At 50.2% G+C, this 18,158-nt stretch overlaps 1 protein-coding gene across 4 annotated transcripts in view; it reads right to left on the reverse strand.

Annotated features, from left to right (window-relative positions):
• Positions 1 to 18,158, reverse strand: part of Ndufa10 (NADH:ubiquinone oxidoreductase subunit A10) — a 45,433-nt gene that overhangs the window by 10,558 nt on the left and 16,717 nt on the right. For all 4 annotated transcript variants that reach the window (XM_047543392.1, XM_047543390.1, XM_047543389.1 and 1 more), the window contains exon 9: positions 14,490 to 14,598. In XM_047543392.1, coding sequence (XP_047399348.1) covers positions 14,490 to 14,598 — 109 coding nt within the window. The remainder of the gene's footprint in view (positions 1 to 14,489; positions 14,599 to 18,158) is intronic.

Consider the following 18,158-nt stretch of genomic DNA (forward strand, 5'->3'; position numbering starts at 1 on the left):
GGACGAGGCTGCTGGACCCATGGGAGACGGGGGCCTCAGCAGCTCCAACTTCACCAGCCACGCAGCAGGTGGGAGTCTGGTCTCCACACTGCCTCTCCCAAAGCCCCCACCGAAGGCCAGGGAGACAGGAAGTCCAAACAGACAGCCACAGCGTCCGCCTGCCAGTCACAAAGTGGCTGACCCACCCCGACTGCCACGTTCCTGTTGACACTCAGTCATTCCATCCGGGACGCAGGCAGGGGAAAAAATTCGAGGCTCAGAGTCCCACCAGGGCCGCCTCTGCGTCCTGGTCCTGCCCTGACATGGTGCTAGAGAGCAGCAGGCCTTCACCACCCCCACAGCTGCCTGAACTCTCCACTCAAGTGTGCAGCGACCAGGATGAGGAGGCTTCCGAGGCACAGGCAGGGCGGCTGGCGCCTCCGTCCAACACAGAACTAGACCAAGAGCAGAGAGCCCCATAAACGCATGGGTCTGCTCCAGATACTCTAGCCAGCCGTCCACAAGGCCCCACTGCCTGTGGACACAGCTAACGTGGAGGGGGAACACCACAGGAAGCCCAGTGCTGGGCCTGCCCTGCCAGGTGCACCAGTGGCTGTCATGAGAAGCTTCAACCCAGGGCCAGCATGGCCATAGGTGGGCACAGGAGAGGCCCTGTCAGCTCATGTGCCCCACACCACCCAGAAGGCAGTGTCCCTCTGGGGAAGCTGAGTCCCCAGTCCTGCACAGCACCCCTGCACCCCTCTGCAGACGATGCTCGAGGTCTCAAGAAACAAACGGTGATGGGGCTGGCGTGGTCCCTGACCCTCTGCTGGCCCAGAGACCCCAGGCCCTGGATCCCCGCCCCATCCCCATCCCTTGCGCTGCCCTCGTCCCTGTCCAGAGGCAGCTGCTCTTTCCTTATAAATACTCAGAACATCTCAGTCTTAAAAACAACAAAAGAGAGATCCAAGATGGTGGACTAGAGGGAGGCTGTGTTCCTTGTCGCTCTGTCACTCGGGATTCAAGCAGAGGAACATCTGTTTCTCTGTGAGGCAGCCTTTGCAGCTCATCGATCCCTTGCTGTTTACCCCAATCGTCCACCGCAATCACCTGCATCTGCCAGCACATCTTCTACCTTTAGAGTGCCGATTGCTCACTGACTGCTGCCTATCATCCGCCAATTGCCGCTTTGCTTGCCTCTTGCCTGCCCATCGCCTGCCTTTCTCCTACACATCAACCACAGCCCAAGGTCCACCTGCCAATTGTCTGCCTTTAGCCTGCAGACCACCTGCAGACCGCCAGTACAACACCTATCGCCGGCTGCTGCCTGGAAGCCCACTGTCACAGTACCCGTAGGTTTGGTTACATGTAGCTGCCACCATCTTGGGACAACAGCCAGGACCAGTAGGACCCCTGGCTGGCCCATGCCCGACCACATGGACTCAGGGCCTGTGACTGATTGGTGCCTGTGCTAGGGCTCCCCATTTGCCAACATTTTTTTTGGAAGCTAGTGCAGCCATCTTGGATTATCCCAGAAGTGGAAGCCACCATCTTTAGGTGGGGCAAATCCCATCCTAAGATGCTTCTTGGAGACTGGAAGCTCATTGTCAGGTGCCTTTCATGCATCAGGCTACTGAGGACTGGGAGGTTTGAATATTACATGACTGTTACAGTGTAGATTTTTTTTTTACTCCATTTTGAAATTTTAAAGTTTTTATTTTTCTCAATCTCTTTTTCCTTTTGTTTACCTGTTTCCTCACAGTCTTTCTCCCTTTTCTTACACTAACAACCAACTTTTAATTCTCCTTTCAATCTTCCTACGATCTAGCACCTCTATATACTCTTTTCTTATCCCAATAACATTACATCCTACACCACTCCCCCTTCTCTTTGTCTACCATAAGAAACTGTAGACCTCACTGCCAATCTATTGGTTATAATACTTGAACTCATTCTCTCTGTTTATTATGACAATACTTTAACCTCTTCATAGGGGCTCTTTGGTTTAGGGCTGCACATTGTCTGTATCAGGTGCTGCTAATATTCATCTTCCCTTTAAAGGAGAGGTTTTGGAAACCTGGGGGGCCACTATAAGCCTATGGGGGGAAACTGCAATACCCCACACCCACACTGCTAGAGGGGAAGATATGTGAACAGCATGAAAAAACAAGGGAAGAAAGTGTCCCAAACAAACCTAGATGCTATATTAATAGAATCCAATGACAGCATGGTAGAAGAAATTTCAGAAAAGGAGTTCAGAATATACACAATTAAAATGATCTGTGAAGCAACGGATGAGATAAGAGAGCAAATGCAGGCAATGCATTTCAACTCCAATAAGCAGTTGAAAGAGCAACTGCAGGAAGCAAAAGATCATTTCAATAAAGATAAAGAGATTCTGGAAAAAAAAATCCTTGAAATGAAGGAAATACTAAACCAAATAAAACACTCAATGGAAAGCATCACCAACAGACTAGATCACTTGGAAGACAGAACCTCAGACAATGAAGACAAAATATTTAATCTTGAAAATGAAGTTGATCAGAGAAGATGGTAAGAAATCATGAACAGAAACTCAAGAAATTAAGGGATATCATGAAAAGACCAAGTTTAAGAATTACTGGAATTGAGGAAGGCACAGAGATGCAAACCAAAGGAATGAACAACCTATGCAATTAAATAATATCAGAAAACATCCCAAACCTGAAGAATGAAATGGAAAATCAAATACAAGAGGCTTACAGAACGCCAAATGTACAAAATTACAACAGATCCACACCAAGGCACATTATAATGAAAATGCTTAACATCCAAAATAAAGATAAAATTTTAAGGACTGTGAGAAAAAAGCATCAGATTATATATAGGGGGAAACCAATATGGATATCAGCAGATTTCTCAGTCCAGACCATAAAAGTTAGAAGGGCCTGGAACAACATACTTCAAGTTCTGAAAGAACATGGTTGCCAACCAAGAATCTTATACCCAGCAAAACTAACCTTCAGATTTGAGGACAGAATAAAATCCTTCCATGATAAACAAAAGTTAAAAGAAATCACAACTAGAAAGCCTGTGCTATAGAACATCCTCAGCAAAATAGACCATGAGGAAATGAAGAACAACAATGTAAGTCAGCAAAGGGAAGAACTACCCTAAAGGTAAAGCAAATCAAAGGAGAAATCAAGCCACGTTAAAAACCAAAAATAAGTCAAAATGACCAGGAATACAAATCATATCTCGATATAACCCTGAATGTTAAGGGACTAAACTCACTAATCAAGACAGAGACTGATAGATTGGATTAAGAAGAAAGACCCAACAATATGTTGCCTTCAAGAGACTCAACTCATAGAAAAAGACATTCACAGACTAAAGGTGAAAGGATGGGGAAAAATATACTACTCATACAAACTCAGTATAAAAGTGGGGGTTTCCAACCTTATATCAAATAAAGTAAACTTCAAGCCAAAGTTGGTCAGAAGGGATGAAGAAGGACATTTCACACTGCTTAAGGGAACCATAAATCAGGAAGACATAACGTTCATAAATATTTATGCCCCAAACAATAGTGCATCCATGTACATCATACAAATCCTTCTCAATTCCAGGAACCAAATAGACCACAACACAATAATCCTGGGTGACTTTAACACACCACCCTCACCACTGCATAGATCTTCCAAACAAAAACTGAACAAAGAAACCATAGAACTCAATAACACAATCAATAACTTAGGCTTAACAGACATATGTAGAATATTCCATCCATCAACGAGTGAATACACTTTCTTCTCAGCAACACATGGATCCTTCTCTCAAATAGATCATATGTTATGCCACAAAGCAGCCCTTACTAAATAAAAAAAAATAGAGATATCATCTTATATTCTATCAGATCATAATGGAATGAAACTAGAAATCAATGATAAAATAAAAAACACAAAACTGCTCCAAGACCTGGAGACTAAATAATGCACTACTGAATGAAGCATGGATAATCAGAGGTAAATGAGAACAATGATACAACATATCAAACTCTCTGGGACACTATGAAAGCAGTACTAATAGGAAAATTCATTGCATGAAGTGTACTCAAGAAAAGAATAAAAAGTGAATAAATAAATGACCTAATATTACATTTCAAAGTCCAAGAATATTACATTTCAAAGTCCTAGAAAAAGAAGAACGGATCAACACCAAAAATAGTAGAATATAGGAAATGATTAAAATCAGAGCTGAAATCAATGAAATTGAAACAAGAGAATTCAAAAATTGAGAACACAAAAAGTTGGTTCTTTGAAAAAGTCAACAAAATAGATAAACACTTAGTCACACTAATGAAGAGAGAGAAAACTCAAATTACTAGAATTTGTGATGAAAAAGGAAGTATCATGACAGACACCACTGAAATACAAAACATAATTAGAAGCTCCTTTGAAAATCTATACTCCAACAAAATAGAAAATCTTGAAGACACAGACAAATTTTTTAGAGACATGTAATCCTCCCAAACTGAATCAGGAAGACATACACAATCTAAACAGATCAATGTCAAGCAATGAAATATAAGAAGCCATCAGAAGCCTACCAACCAAAAAAAGGCTGGAACCAGATGGATTCTCAGCTGAGTTCTACAAGACCTTCAAAGAAGAACTAATACCAATACTCCTCAAAGTATTCAATGAAACAGAAAAAGAGGGAAACCTTCCAAACTCATTTTATGAAGCTAGTATCACTCTAATACCAAAACCAGACAAAGATGCATCAAGGAAATAAAAACTTTAGACCAATATCCCTGATGAACATAAATGCAAAAATCCTTAACAAAATTCTGGCAAATCGCATACAAGAACATATAAAAAAGATAATGCACCATGATCAAGTGGAGTTTATCCCAGGATGCAAGGTTGGTTCAACATCTGGAAATCAATAAATGTAATTCATCACATCAATAGACTTAAAGTTAAGAATCATATGATTATTTCAATAGATGCTGAGAAAGCACTTGATAAAATATAGCACCCCTTCATGCTTAAAACAGTAGAAGAAGTAGGAATAGTAGGAACATACCTTAACATTGTAAAGGCTATCTAGGCTAAGCCCATGGCCAACATCAATCTTAATGCAGAAAAAATGAAAGCATTCCCTCTAAAAACTGGAACAAGACAGGATTCCCTCTTTCACTATTTCTATTCAACATCGTCCTTGAAACACTAGCCAGTGCAATTAGACAGACCAAAGAAATTAAAGGTATACAAATAGGAAAAGAAGAAGTCAAGCTTTTGTTATTTGCCAACAACATGATTCTATATTTAGAGGATCCAAAAAACTCCACCAGAAACTTCTAGAACTAATAAATGAATTCAGCAAAGTAGCAGGATATAAAATCAACATGCATAAATCTAATACATTTCTATTCATAAGTGATGAACCTCTGAAAGAGAAATTAGGAAAACTACTCCACTCACAATAGTCTCAAAAAAAAAAAAAAACTTGGGGATCGATCTAACAAAAGAGGTGAACGACCTCTATAATGAAAAGTACAGAACACTAATGAAAGAAATTAAAGAAAATTTAGAAGATGGAAAGATCTCCCAAGTTCTTGGATAGGCAGAATTAACACTGTCAAAATGGTCATACTTCCAAAGGCACTATATATATTTAACGCAATTCTAATTAAAATTCCAATGACATTCCTCATAGAAATAGAGAGAGGAATCATGAAATTCATCTAGAAGAATAAAGGACCTAGAATAGCCAAAGCAATTAGCAGGAAGAGTGATGCAGCGGATATCACAATACCAAACCTTGAACTATACTACAGAGCAACAGTAACAAAAATGGTATGGTATTGGCACCAAAACAGACAGGTAGACCAATAGGTACAGAATAGAAGACACAGAAACATATCCACATAAGTACAGTAACCTCATACTAGACAAGGGTGCCAAAAACACACAACGGAGAAAAAAGAGCCTCTTCAACAAATGGTGCTGGAAATCCATATGCAGTAAGATGAAATTAAACCCCTATCTCTCACCCTGTACAAAACTCAACTCAAAATGGACCAAAGATCTAAGAATTAGACCTGAGATGCTTCATCAAGTAGAAGAAAAAGTAGGCCTGAATCTCCATCATATTGGCTTAGGACAAGATTTCCTTAATAAGACTCCTAGAGTGCAAGAACTAAAAGTAAGAATCAATAAATGTGATGGATTCAAACGAAAAAGCATTTTCTCAGTAAAGGAAACAATCAATAATGTGAAAAGAGAACCCACAGAGTGGGAGAAAACCTTTTCCACACATACTTCAGACAGAGTACTAATTTCCAAAATTTATACAGAACTTAAAAAACGTCACACCAAACACACAAAGGACCCAATCAATAAATGGGCTAAGGAACTGGGCAGACACTTCACAGAAGATGATATACAGGTGATCAACAAATATATGAAAAAGTGCTCATCACCTCTAGTAACTAGAGAAATGCAAATCAAAACCACCCTAAGATTTCATCTAATTCCAATTAGAATGGCTATAATCAAGAACACAAACGATAATAAATGTTGGCATGGATGTGGGGAAAAAGGCACACTCATACATTGCTGGTGGAGTTGCAAATTGGTACAGCCACTCTGGAAAGCAGTGTGGAGAATCCTCAGAAAACTTGGAACGGACCTACCATTTGACCCAGCTATCCCACTCCTTGGTTTATACCCAAAGCACTTAAAATTAGCATACTACAGTGATGCAGACACATCAATGTTAATAGTTCATAGCTGCTCAATTCACAATAGCTAGATTGTGGAAACAACCTAGATGTCCTACAACTGATGAATGGATAAAGAAACTGTGCTGTATATACACAGTGGAACACTACTCAGCCATAAAGAAGAATAAAACTATGGCTGGTAAATGGATGGAGTTGGGAGAATATCATGCTAAAGGAAACAAGCCAATTCCAAAAAACCAAAAGCCTAATGTTTTCTGATAAGTGGATGATGATACATAACGTGGGCGTGGCAGCGGGGTAAAAGAAGAATGGAGGCACTTTGGGTTGTGTAGAGGGAAATGAGGCAGGAGAGGGTGTGGGAAGGAAAGACAGTGGACTGAGACAGACAGTATTTCCCTTTGTACATGTATGATTTCATGAATGGTGCACAACCATTGAAATCAAAAGTTGTACCCCACTGGTGTACAGTGAATCAAAATGTAGTCTAAAAATAAAAAAACAACAAAAACAAAAGGACTAGCCAGTAAAAGAGGGCAGCAGGTTCTCGCATTCTCCCGACACCACCCATGGTTTGCTGGCGATCCGGTCACCACAGTGGCGCCCTGCACACGGCCTGCCACCCGCCCCTGCCGCAGTGCCTGGGAGAGAGGCGCGCTCTGCACGTGCTCGGTGGGTCAGCCCCGCCTGGCACTTGGGCGAGCTGATCCTCCATGGCAGCCTCGGGTCAGCAGGAAGCTCCAGGGCCGCCAGGCCTGACAGCTGGGTGTGCCCAGCCGGGGCACCCGTGGCAGCTCCTCCTGGAGCAGGCAAGGCACCCGCATGGCGAGGACAGAGGAGCTCGCGCTGCGACGGCAGAACTCAACCACATCCCACAAAAGCGAGCCCAGCACGGGTGTGAAAAGAGGCCTGTCTGTCAAGACCAGGTCCACAGCCCTGGCCTCCTGGCGAGGGCCAGCCATGCTGCCAGGGAGATCTGTCTTCCCACTGGTTTGGACGTTCTCCGAACACTGCAGGTCTCTGCCGCAGGCTCTGGTGGACCCTAACTCGGGACTCAGCAGCCCTTCTAGCAGGAGGCTGGACGACCAGCTTCTCCAGTGGAGACTTGCTCCAGCTGCTGGGCTCGGCTGGGCCTCGGTGGCCCACGTGCCTGGGCCCCAGTGCTTGTCAGTGGGCAGAGCTAAGCCACGGTCACAGAGCCGCCCGCTGGCACGCCGGCCTCAGTGAAGCCCTCGCAGACGTCCGCCTCCCTTCTCTGAAACCCACGGTAGCCACCCTCTCCAACTCCCAGGGCTGGCTGCGCCCCTGCCTCTCTTCCCACACACCCACTGCCCGGACGGCCAGGCCTGGGCCGCTGCCCCCGCCTCTGCCAACGCCCAAGCACCGCAGCTCTCACAGCAGTTTGCTTAGCTCTGGAAACCTGAGAGGCAAGAACAGACCTGGCTGTGCGCAGAGGGCACGTCCCCTTGGAAAAGGAGCCCGGGAAGGGAGGCCTGCCTCAGCCTTTCCACCGAGCCTGGGAACGCCTCCCAAACTCTCCCAACCTGCACCCTGGGCACGTCCGACACGGGCAGGCTGCCAGGGAGGGCTCGGGGCCATCGCCCTGGAGCGCCAGTGCCCCCAGTCCTGCCCGGATATGCTCAGTGCACTGCCCACTGACACACCACCCACAACCTCGGACGGGGCTCTCCTTGCTGCTCCAGCTGCCGCCTCGGCAGGGCAGCTGCTGCCCTCTGGCCTGCTCTCGAGGCCTCTTGCTCCTCACTGGGACGCAGGCTCCCGGGCAGCAGGCTGCCTACCAACCGCCCCGTGCTGGCCACAGTCCTGTCAGACGTCTGCTGGGGTCGGAGAAGGAAGATGAAGTCCAGAGGGCGACGGCGGAGGCCGTCCATCCTGCCGGCCAGAGCTCCTGAGATGCCTTCTCCTGGGCAGAAATCCGATTACTAACAGGAGACAAGACTCCATGCCCAGCCAGGCATCCTCTCCGGGTCATGAGGGCTGGGCCTCACTGGGTGGCGCCCTGTTCCTCACAGGGGCACCACCTCACCCAGGCAGCTCCTCCTAGAAGAGAGAGCAGCGGCCCCAAGGAGCTGAGCGCAGGGCCAGCCTTCCATTTCCACGAGAACAGCAGGCCGTTTCCTCAAAGACCTCTGAGGGGAGCCTCCAGACCTGCTGCCGGATTCTCAGGCTTCAGAACGGACTGGGGCCGAGAACCAGCCGCAGCTGCCCAGGACCTTTAGGAGCTGCAGGTGCACACACAGGGGCTCCCGCGAGGCACAGGCTCGCCCTGCCACCCGTCCTGACAGCACACGCTTCATGTGCCTGAGCTCGTGTGGGTGGTGGGTTGTGGGTGGTGTGTCAGTGGGCAGTGCCTCAGGAATCTGGGGCAGGGCAGCCAGAGCAGCTCGAGACGCAGGACATCCCACGTTCCTTGGGAGGCCACCCCCAGGGCAGAGGTCACAAAGAGGAGTCAAAACTCCAGAGTCCCCAGAATGTGGGAAAATGAGCCACCAAGAGTCAGAGCAAGGAAAAACAAGGCATGACAAAGTCGGGAGACTGGGACCCGCACGCGGACCCTGCAGGAGCGCACCTTCCACACGCAGGAGCGCAGCGGCTAGAGCCGAGCCAGGACCGGGTCCTGTCAGCAAGGCTCAGAAGGCACCGCCATAACAAAAAGAGATCCACACTGAGACTGCTCTGCTCAGCTAAACCCCCAAGGACAGTAAAGTCAGAAAGATCTCAAAAAGAAAACAGTATCACACCAACCGATCAAGACGATCAAGAAAGGAGAGGTAAGGAAAGAAGATTCCCTCTCAAGACCCAGGAGCGTGCCTCGGCCGCCCACCGGAGCACAGCCAGCACCGCACACAGGTGACCGACAAGGAAGGGTGAGCCACGAGTGCAGAGCTCAAGGTCAAGTTTCACAGTCGTCAGCTGTACTCCTGGCAATTTCATTGTCTTTCTAAGGTTAACTAGGATCATGTAAACTACTACTGCTGTTGGTGGAGTCTGGTGAAAACACATGTATTTCTGACCTTTTAAAAAAGTTCCTACTGGACACAGTGGTGCACGCCTGTAATCCCAGCGGCTTGAGAGTCTGGGGAAGGAGGACTGCAAGTTCAAGGTCAGCCTCAGCTATTTAGCAAAGCTCTCAGCAACTTAGTCAGCGCCTGTCAAATTAAAAAGTATAAAAAAGGACTGGGGATGTGGCTCAGTGGTTTAGTGTCCCTGGATTCAATCCTCAGTGCCCGCCCTCCCCCCTCATAAAGAAAAATTCTAACAAGAAGCAACTGCTTCTAAGGTGCTGGTATCCAAAGGCCCCACTGCCCTCCACCTGCTCCAGGACCCACTGGCCATCGAACACTCTCTGCACCCATCAGGAATGCCCCCTCTTCTGAAAGGTGGCCTCTGGTGGGAATCCAGGTCTCCTTGCTCCCTGGCCACCTGTAGATACCGCAGGTCCTGCCAGCCGTGCTTCTGCTTCCTGTGTGCGAGGGCAGGGTGGCTCGTAGGCAGCAAGCTGGTGACAAACAGCCTGTTCGTGTAGCCTCAGGCTCAGCAGTGCCTCTGCCAAGAGGCAGATTCTCTCTTCCTTAGCCACTCAACTTACAAAGCACACATGAAGCAAATCCCAGCCCTTTTCTGAAAAGTTCTGTTCTTTTCAGATCTTTATTTACGACTTCTTGCAACATGTAATTCTGGAAAATAGCATTTAGTCTGGTTAGCAATTGGAATTTCACAGTAACTCTCAGTAACCTCAGACTCTGACCTGACAAAAGCAACCTCTGGAGGCCGGAGGCTGAGGGTCTGCACTTTTTCTGGGCACGGTGAGCACCCCATGTGCATGGTCCCTGCCCCAGGCCCTTCTCTCTACGCCTCCCCAGGCCTCTAGTCATGCCTCATGCCACAGACCCAGCAGAGCCACAGGAACGAGGAAGGAATAACAGGACCCGAGAAGGCTGAGGACGCCGGCTGCGGGACAAGCTGCTCTCCTACACCACCAGCACTGGAGCTGCCACCCAGGCAGGGAAGATGAGGGCCAGGGCGACGGTGAAGGGCTCATTTTTGGTGTGCTGACCCAGCACAGGGCCTGTCTGAATGGATGGCCACAGAAGGAAGCCTGCCCTCTGACTCTGCCTCCCGAGCCTGGGCACACAGGACCCTCCGCAGGGTGCTGGAGGAGGGAGGCCGAAGTCGAGGAAGGCCGAGAGGTCACAGCCTGCAGGGCTGGGGACCCTGCCACGAGGCCCGGGCTGGAGAGCACTGGGAGACCTGAGCGTATGGCAGTCCAGGTACCAGCGAGGGGCCTGGTGGCCTCACTAAGGACACACGCTGCAGCCGTGCTGGGGACGTGGAGAAGCACATGTGGGGCAGGAGACCTCTCCACATCCTCCGCATTATTCTGTGAATCTAAAACTGCTCAGGAAAGGAAGTTCATTTTTACAAACATGTGGAAATTTAAAATAAAAATTTCCCCAATCATTTAAACATTGATTAACCCCTGACCACACCTGGGATCTGCCCTGCTTCCCATGCCTGCCTGAGACCGTGAGGTTCACCCTCGACAGGAAGGACATGCTGCCAGAAGCCTCGAGCTACGGTCACACTCTTAAAATGAACAGCCACCACAGGAGAACAACACAAAACAACGAAGAACACCTCCAGGCACTGGTGACCCAAAACCAAGGGCAGGAGGGCCAGACGGTCTCGACGCACCTCAGGGACAGGCATCGCGGTTACCGGAGGACCTCAACTGGGACTAATACGTCCAAGAAACTGATGATAAGGTGATTTAGAAGAAAACTTGAAATTTTAACAGGAAATGCACGAAACGAAAATGAACTACAATTAAAACTAAATGCTCAAATCCAGGAAATGCAGGTCTGCCAACAGGGTAGAAAGAGCTAGAAAGCTGATCAAGGACTTGGAGACAGTGCAGGGAACACATCTAGGTTGAGCATGTTGAGAAACAGAGAAGGGGCACACGGGACACAGGGACAGGACGGGACGGCCTATGAAGGGCTGACTGGCCCCAGGAGGGCGAGCAGGTGGGAGCGGGGCCACCGCCGCCCACAGCAGAGCAGCCAGGGAGCAGACCAGAACAGAGCCTGCCAGAGGAAGAAGAAGGGTATCTTCAAAGAACAGCAAACTTCTCATTAGAAACACAAAGGCTGCCTGGAGTCTAATGGTCGCTCGTGGTTCTCCTGACTACTAGAGTGTTGCTGACCCTCGTCTCCAGTGCCATTCGGCCGTGTGTCCTCAGTCTGTCCCTCCAGCCCTAGGTCGAGCTCCTGGTGCATCGGGGTTGATGCGATGCTCAGCCCATGCCTCTGCTGTGCTGTGGCTCACACCTGCCGTGGCTCTTGCTTCCGTTTAGGATCTTCGACCTGAAGAATTCTTTGCAGACAACAAATTCTCACATTTGTTTAAAATGGTCTTTAGTTGATCTTATCGTTTTAGTTTGAAGCATTTCAAACTTGAAAAATGACAAGAATAGAGAACCATTGGAGAGTTCCTTGTCCCCACGCTGCTCTGTTGGTTCAAGCCCCTGAGTGCAGCGGTTGGCAGAGTGTGGCCCCTGAGTGCACCTCCTCCTGGCTCAGACACCCTGTGGTGCCGGGGGCAAGGATGGACAAGCACTGCGTCCTCTCTGATGGACACCGAGGCTGGAGAACTTCGCTTGGATGTGCCCTTCTCACAGGCAAGACCCTTCACCCCGCACGCCAGAAACAGTTGTCCTGGTCCAGCAGGGCGTGAGCCACGCTGCGCCACATGCCACCCACCTGGCCAGCTCCACGGCTGGGCCAGTGCTGTGGCTGGAGCAGAGACCCGGCCAGGCCCACCTCCTGGTCTCCTGTGTTCAAGGCCTCGACACTAGGAGGACTCTGGGACGCTTATTTTGAATGCCTCTCGGTTTGGGTTGGTTGGCCATTTCCCCCGGTCAGAAGTGGGTGTCTCCTTCTGTATGTGGGCACTTCAGAGAACTCTGTGCCTCTGGCCAGGTGGTGCATGTCCCACGTGCCCCTTCACCGCTCCAGTCGCTCCTTGTCCCTCAACCGCATGGCGTCTTCACCGTGAAGCTGCTCTTCCAGCTTTGCTCCTGCTGTGACCCTGCTCCTGAGTTTTCCTCGGCCTAGGGCTGGAGGGACAGACTGAGGACACATGGCCGAAGGGCACTGGAGACGAGGGTCAGCAACACTCTAGTAGTCAGGAGAACCACGAGTGACCATTAGACTCCAGGCAGCCAAAGAGGAGTGTCTGAATCTCCAGGGTAGTCACTGACTGCTGTCAGAAGGACCTGTAGGCCAACAGCAGAGGACAGGAAGGGGAAAAAGCTTCATCCAGAAAGGCAGGAAAGAAAGGAAAACAGCACTGAGAACAGTAAGGAACACGAAACAGCAAGATGAGCTACTGATGAATTCATTAAGAACTGCACTAAATTTGAACAATATTCAGACTAATAGAATTTTTAAAAAATACCTATGAGCTTTTCCTATTTATATTTACACTCAGTAAATATAAATATACAGAGAAGCTGAAATTAAAAGATGTAGGAGGAGCTGCCCCATACACCTACTGATTAAAGGAAGTCTTGGGTGCTACACGAACATCAAATGAAGAAAGGCTTAATTTAAGGTCAGAGCCATCACAGACACAGGAACACTTCACGACGGCCACAGGCAGCTCTGCCAACACCACACCCCAGGAACAGCCCACAAGTAAGTGAAACAGGACCTGAGAGAACCAAGGGCAGGCGAGTCCAGCAGTGGTGGCCGCAGCTTCTCCTCGCTGCATGGGGGCAGCAGGCGGCTGGCACTGAGCCATGCACACTGAGGAGCTGCTCAGGAGAGGCACAGGCACGTGCAGGGCACCAGGGCAGCGGCAGCAGTGCCGAAGCCAAGGGGTGCAGGTGAGCTCTGCAGGGCTGCGTTTCCCCAAGTCTATACTGGAAAAAAGTCACTTCAGAACAACCCAAAGAACTCACGTGAAAGAAGACAACGAGCTAGGGATGTATCAGTGGTAGAGCACTTGCCTGGCATGTGCCAGGTCCTGGGTTCATGAGTTCACTCCCCAGTAACACACACACACACACACACACACAGAACGAGCATGCGCCAAGTAAGCACCTTAAATGAGGAAGGAAGGAAAAGGCAACGCACACCCTCTGCCTCAGGGGACCTGCAGCATCCACTTGAGATCAGGCTCATCACGGGTCCCCTGCTCAGCTAAGAGCACAGACCCCAGCACGATGATGCACACACTGCCAGAGGCGAAAACCTGCAGCAGACGAGGGACAGGGCGGTCTTCCCATGCCTGGCCACGGGGCTGCTCAGTGCAGGCTGCAGCCCTCCTGCTGGCTCCTGTTCCCTCCCTTACCTGAGTCTGGCTGGAAGTGATTCTCCCTAACAACAGGAGAGCAAATGATTCACTCAAAGGCACGGAAATCAGAGACAAGGATGAACGACTGTCAGGCCCAGTGCTTCCCACCTGGCTGGAGGCCCTTCTGTAGAAACCTGAGCCTCATGATTTATAGGCGTACTTGAGAGTCAGGTGACAGAGAAGTGGAGACAGTGGCACAAGAACAGAGGACATGTGTACACCAAGGTAACTGCCTGGCAGGTGGTCTGGGCCACCCAGAAGAACATGACTGTTGCTGCCCCATTCGAGGGCCCCGTGGGTGGACGTGCAGACAGGGAAAGGAGCAGCCCACTTTTCAGAGATGCGGCATCTGCGGCTAAGACGCCCCAGCCTTGCTAGGCTCTTGGGCTTCCACTCTCACCTCTCTGAATGCACGGAAGACCCGGTCACCCTGGTGCGCTCCAATTGTGATTTCTGGGAGATAGATAGGGATGGTCGTGTAATTCAGCACCTCCAACTTGTCCTGAACCCTGAAAGACAAGACAACACGCATCATGCCAAGCCATCAAAATAAGCACCAGAGAACAGGCGCTCACTTCCTCAAGGCAACGGCTTTTTAAAGTCTCTGTATAAAAGCTCGTGCACTCGCCACATGCTGTTCTTTCCCATGCAGCATCCCAGGCACAGCCTCTAACCCAGAGACCACTGAGCCCGTGTCACCCCCAGAACCAAGGGAGCCTCTAAAGTCTCAGTGCTGGCAGATGATGGTCTTTTGGAAACATTAAAAAGAAGCCAGTGTGCTTTGTGCACAAGGCAGCCAGACACGCTCTGCACAGTGTGTGTCGTGGGGAGGACCTGGGGGCTGGAGCCCTGCTGTTCGCCAGGCTCCGTGTGTGGGCTGTGCAGGTCACGTCCAGGCTGCGTGCAGCTGGAGCACAGGGAAGCACAGGGACCCTGTGGTGCAGCTGTGACACCACCACTTTTCTTGACATCAATGAACCTAAACCGTAGAAGACTCCTTGTTTTACCATATAATTTTGCTGAATGCTAAAATATTTACATTGTTATAATCTGCTTATTTTAAATTAAATTTAGTCTGAACATAACCACTACACTTGAAGTCCTCTCCTACAGACTTAAAACAGAAAGCGTCATTATTTCCAACAGCCACTTTTCCATGGAGAGGTACAAAAGCAGGGAAGAACAGTTCAAGTGGAGACTGAACACACCCACCCTGGCTGGGCCCTGGGAGAGTGGCCCAGGCCCACCTTGTGAACCCCAGGACTGGTTCCCATGGCAGAGACAGTAGCAGTTCCCCTGCCACAGAGGGCCGAGATCTGTGGCTGCAGCACGCTGGCACACGTGGCCAGCAGGCAGGTCCCAAGGGTCCTCACTCACATGCAGTCCCTGACCCAACGGCCAGTGCCAGACGGTGTGCCTGCTGGTGTCCCTAGGGGTTCACATGGGGTTCCCCTCGGCTGGGTAAATGGCTACAATGTGCACACTCAGAGATAAGATGGCTTTCTCAGTTTTAATATCAATTAATTTTACCTGCCAAAAGGTCAAATATTTTTAAAAACTCAGGCAAGCGAGTTGGGAAGTCTGCAAGGGCACAGAGCAGCTGTGTTCTGCAAGGCTGCCGCTCTGTGGTCAGAAATGCAAGGTGGACATGACAGGCACCCACACAGCACAGGACGCAGCCCTGCCCTCCCAGCTCCTTGGGCTTCCAGCTGTGCCCACTGTCGGAGGCAGGTAGGCACACAGCCCCTCACTGTTGACAACAGACACAATCTTCTACACCTGCTACTGCGTGACTTTCTAAAGCAATCTCACAATAAAAGATTTGACTACAAATGACGTTCACAAACATCACGGTGATTACGGGCTGATCTGGTTTTCTCCACAGCTGAAAACCCTGATGGAAGGACTTGATGGCCTGGGCACGTGTGGAATACACAGAGCCACAGTGCCATCTGCGTTCAATTTGGCAGAATGACGGTTCACACACAGCCCTGAACCTCCCAGCGACTGCGCCCCACAGTGTGCTGAGGGTCAGGAGAGTCCCACGCGGCCCTGCTGGGTGGCTCGGGCACGAGTTCCAGGACGACGGGAAGGGCCAGGGCACAGCTCCACCGAGCCAGAGCTGTGCTCACCAGCCTGCAGGTTCCAGCAAGGACCAAAGACTCAGAAGAAAAACAGTGACAGAAGCACAGAGCACGCGTGTATGTAAAGACCCAAATCTGACAATGACCCATGGACATACGCCAAGGTGTCCAAGTACAAAGGTGAAACGCACGAGTGTGGTGTGCCATTATCAAAACAGAAGGGCGGGCTGGGGAGATAGCTCAGCTGGTAGAGTGCTTGCCTTGCAAGCACAAGACCCTGAGTTCGATCCCCAGTACCGCAAAAAAAAAAAAAAAAAACAGAAGGGCGAGGCTGGAAGACAGAGTAAGACGGACAGTTAGAGCTTCTGGCTGACTGTGTCCCAATCATCAGAGTCCACTTTCTCCTGGGTCCCCAGCCTGCTCGTTCCCCTGATGCTCAGTGTTCCCTAGAGAGACTCGCTAGTGCCGAGGACCTGAAGCCTCTGCAGGGGGACCCGTGCTGGCAAGCCTGGGGCGCTGGGAAGCAGGGCAATCGGGCAGAGGCCGCACCCCAGGGCGCCCCACTGGACGCACGCCCCTCAAGAGCCAATCCAATTGGGCAGGTGCCAGTCAAGACCACAGAGGGGGACGCAGGGCCAGCAAGACCACAGCTAGCTGCTGTCGCTCAGTGTGAGCACACACACACACAACATGCACCGACACACACAAAGGCACCAGTCGTTCAGTCAGGCTCTGGACAGAGTAACTGGTAAACAGCTTGTTCAGGGCGATCATCTCAGAACACTGGCCATGATTTCCACCTAAGAAATGGTAACCACGACCACTGCGAAGTGATATGAGACGTCACGGGAGCACAGAACACAGAGAAAAGAAGGAACTGACCACAGTAAGCTGAACCAGGACCCTCACTAGGTGGAGTTCATGCAACAGGGAGTTCCAGGACCCTTCTCTGCTCTGATGAGCAGATGACCAATAGCTACCAAAATTCTCCTTTCAGGACGTGAGCCTCAGACACGGTACAGAATGGAGACCAACATGCACTTCAGATGACTTTTAGGGAGTGATATGGAACGTCAGTGAGAGGGAAAGCCGGACCTGGGGCTGTGGCTGCGGGCGGCAGTCAGCATCAGCCCGGGGCGCACACACTCCACATGGGAGCCTTGAGTTGGAGGTCCAGGGAACGAAAGAGAAAGCAATGCCAGGCAGGCGTTGAGGAGTGCCAGGACGGGCAGGCCATCGCCGGACAGTGAGGTGAGACAGGCAGACTCCTGGCCTGCTGGGTGCAGGTGGCCCAGCCGGGCAGACACCTCAGGCTGTGTCAGCTATAGAAAATGGAACCTGGATCTACAGCCAAAGACAAGCCACCAAGGACTCTTCTGGTAAGAAGAAACAGGTCCTGTGACATCTGTGCTGGAAACTAGCCTGGTGGAGGGGTGCACTGGACAGGCAGGAGGACCACGGCAGCAGGAGCAGGAAAGCAGAGCAGCAGGAGGCAGAGCGCCACTCAAACGCAGCGTGTGACGGGGAGCGGCCAGGCCGGTGGCCGAGGGCAGGCGGGGGTCACAGGCTCCAGCACCAGTGGCTCCAGCCCTGCTCTCTGAGCCAGACCACAGAACACCCAAAGGAGGGGAAGAAGACACACCAGGCCCAGCAGGCTCACAGGCCACGCCAGAATTAAACCAGACCTCGACCACAGAGGAGCTGGGCAGTCCCTCACAGCGCAGAGGCTCCACAACACAGTTCTGCATAAACTGTGGGTCAAATTCCCATTTGAACTACACGAAAATCAAAATGCAGCTTGTGGGACTTGGTGAGATGCAGCTGTGCAGCTCTGAGTGGCCCACAGCACCAGATCCAGCTGCCTGCACCCCACCTGGGAAGCTGCAGAGAAGGGCAGCAGGGTCCAGAGGAGGCAAGGAAAACAGACCAGAGCCAGTGTCAGCAGCCTGGAAACAGAAGGCAAGATGAGCCAGCCACGCCTGGTG

The sequence above is a fragment of the Sciurus carolinensis genome, chromosome 3 (assembly GCF_902686445.1).
Source record: "Sciurus carolinensis chromosome 3, mSciCar1.2, whole genome shotgun sequence".
Lineage (NCBI taxonomy): Eukaryota > Metazoa > Chordata > Mammalia > Rodentia > Sciuridae > Sciurus > Sciurus carolinensis.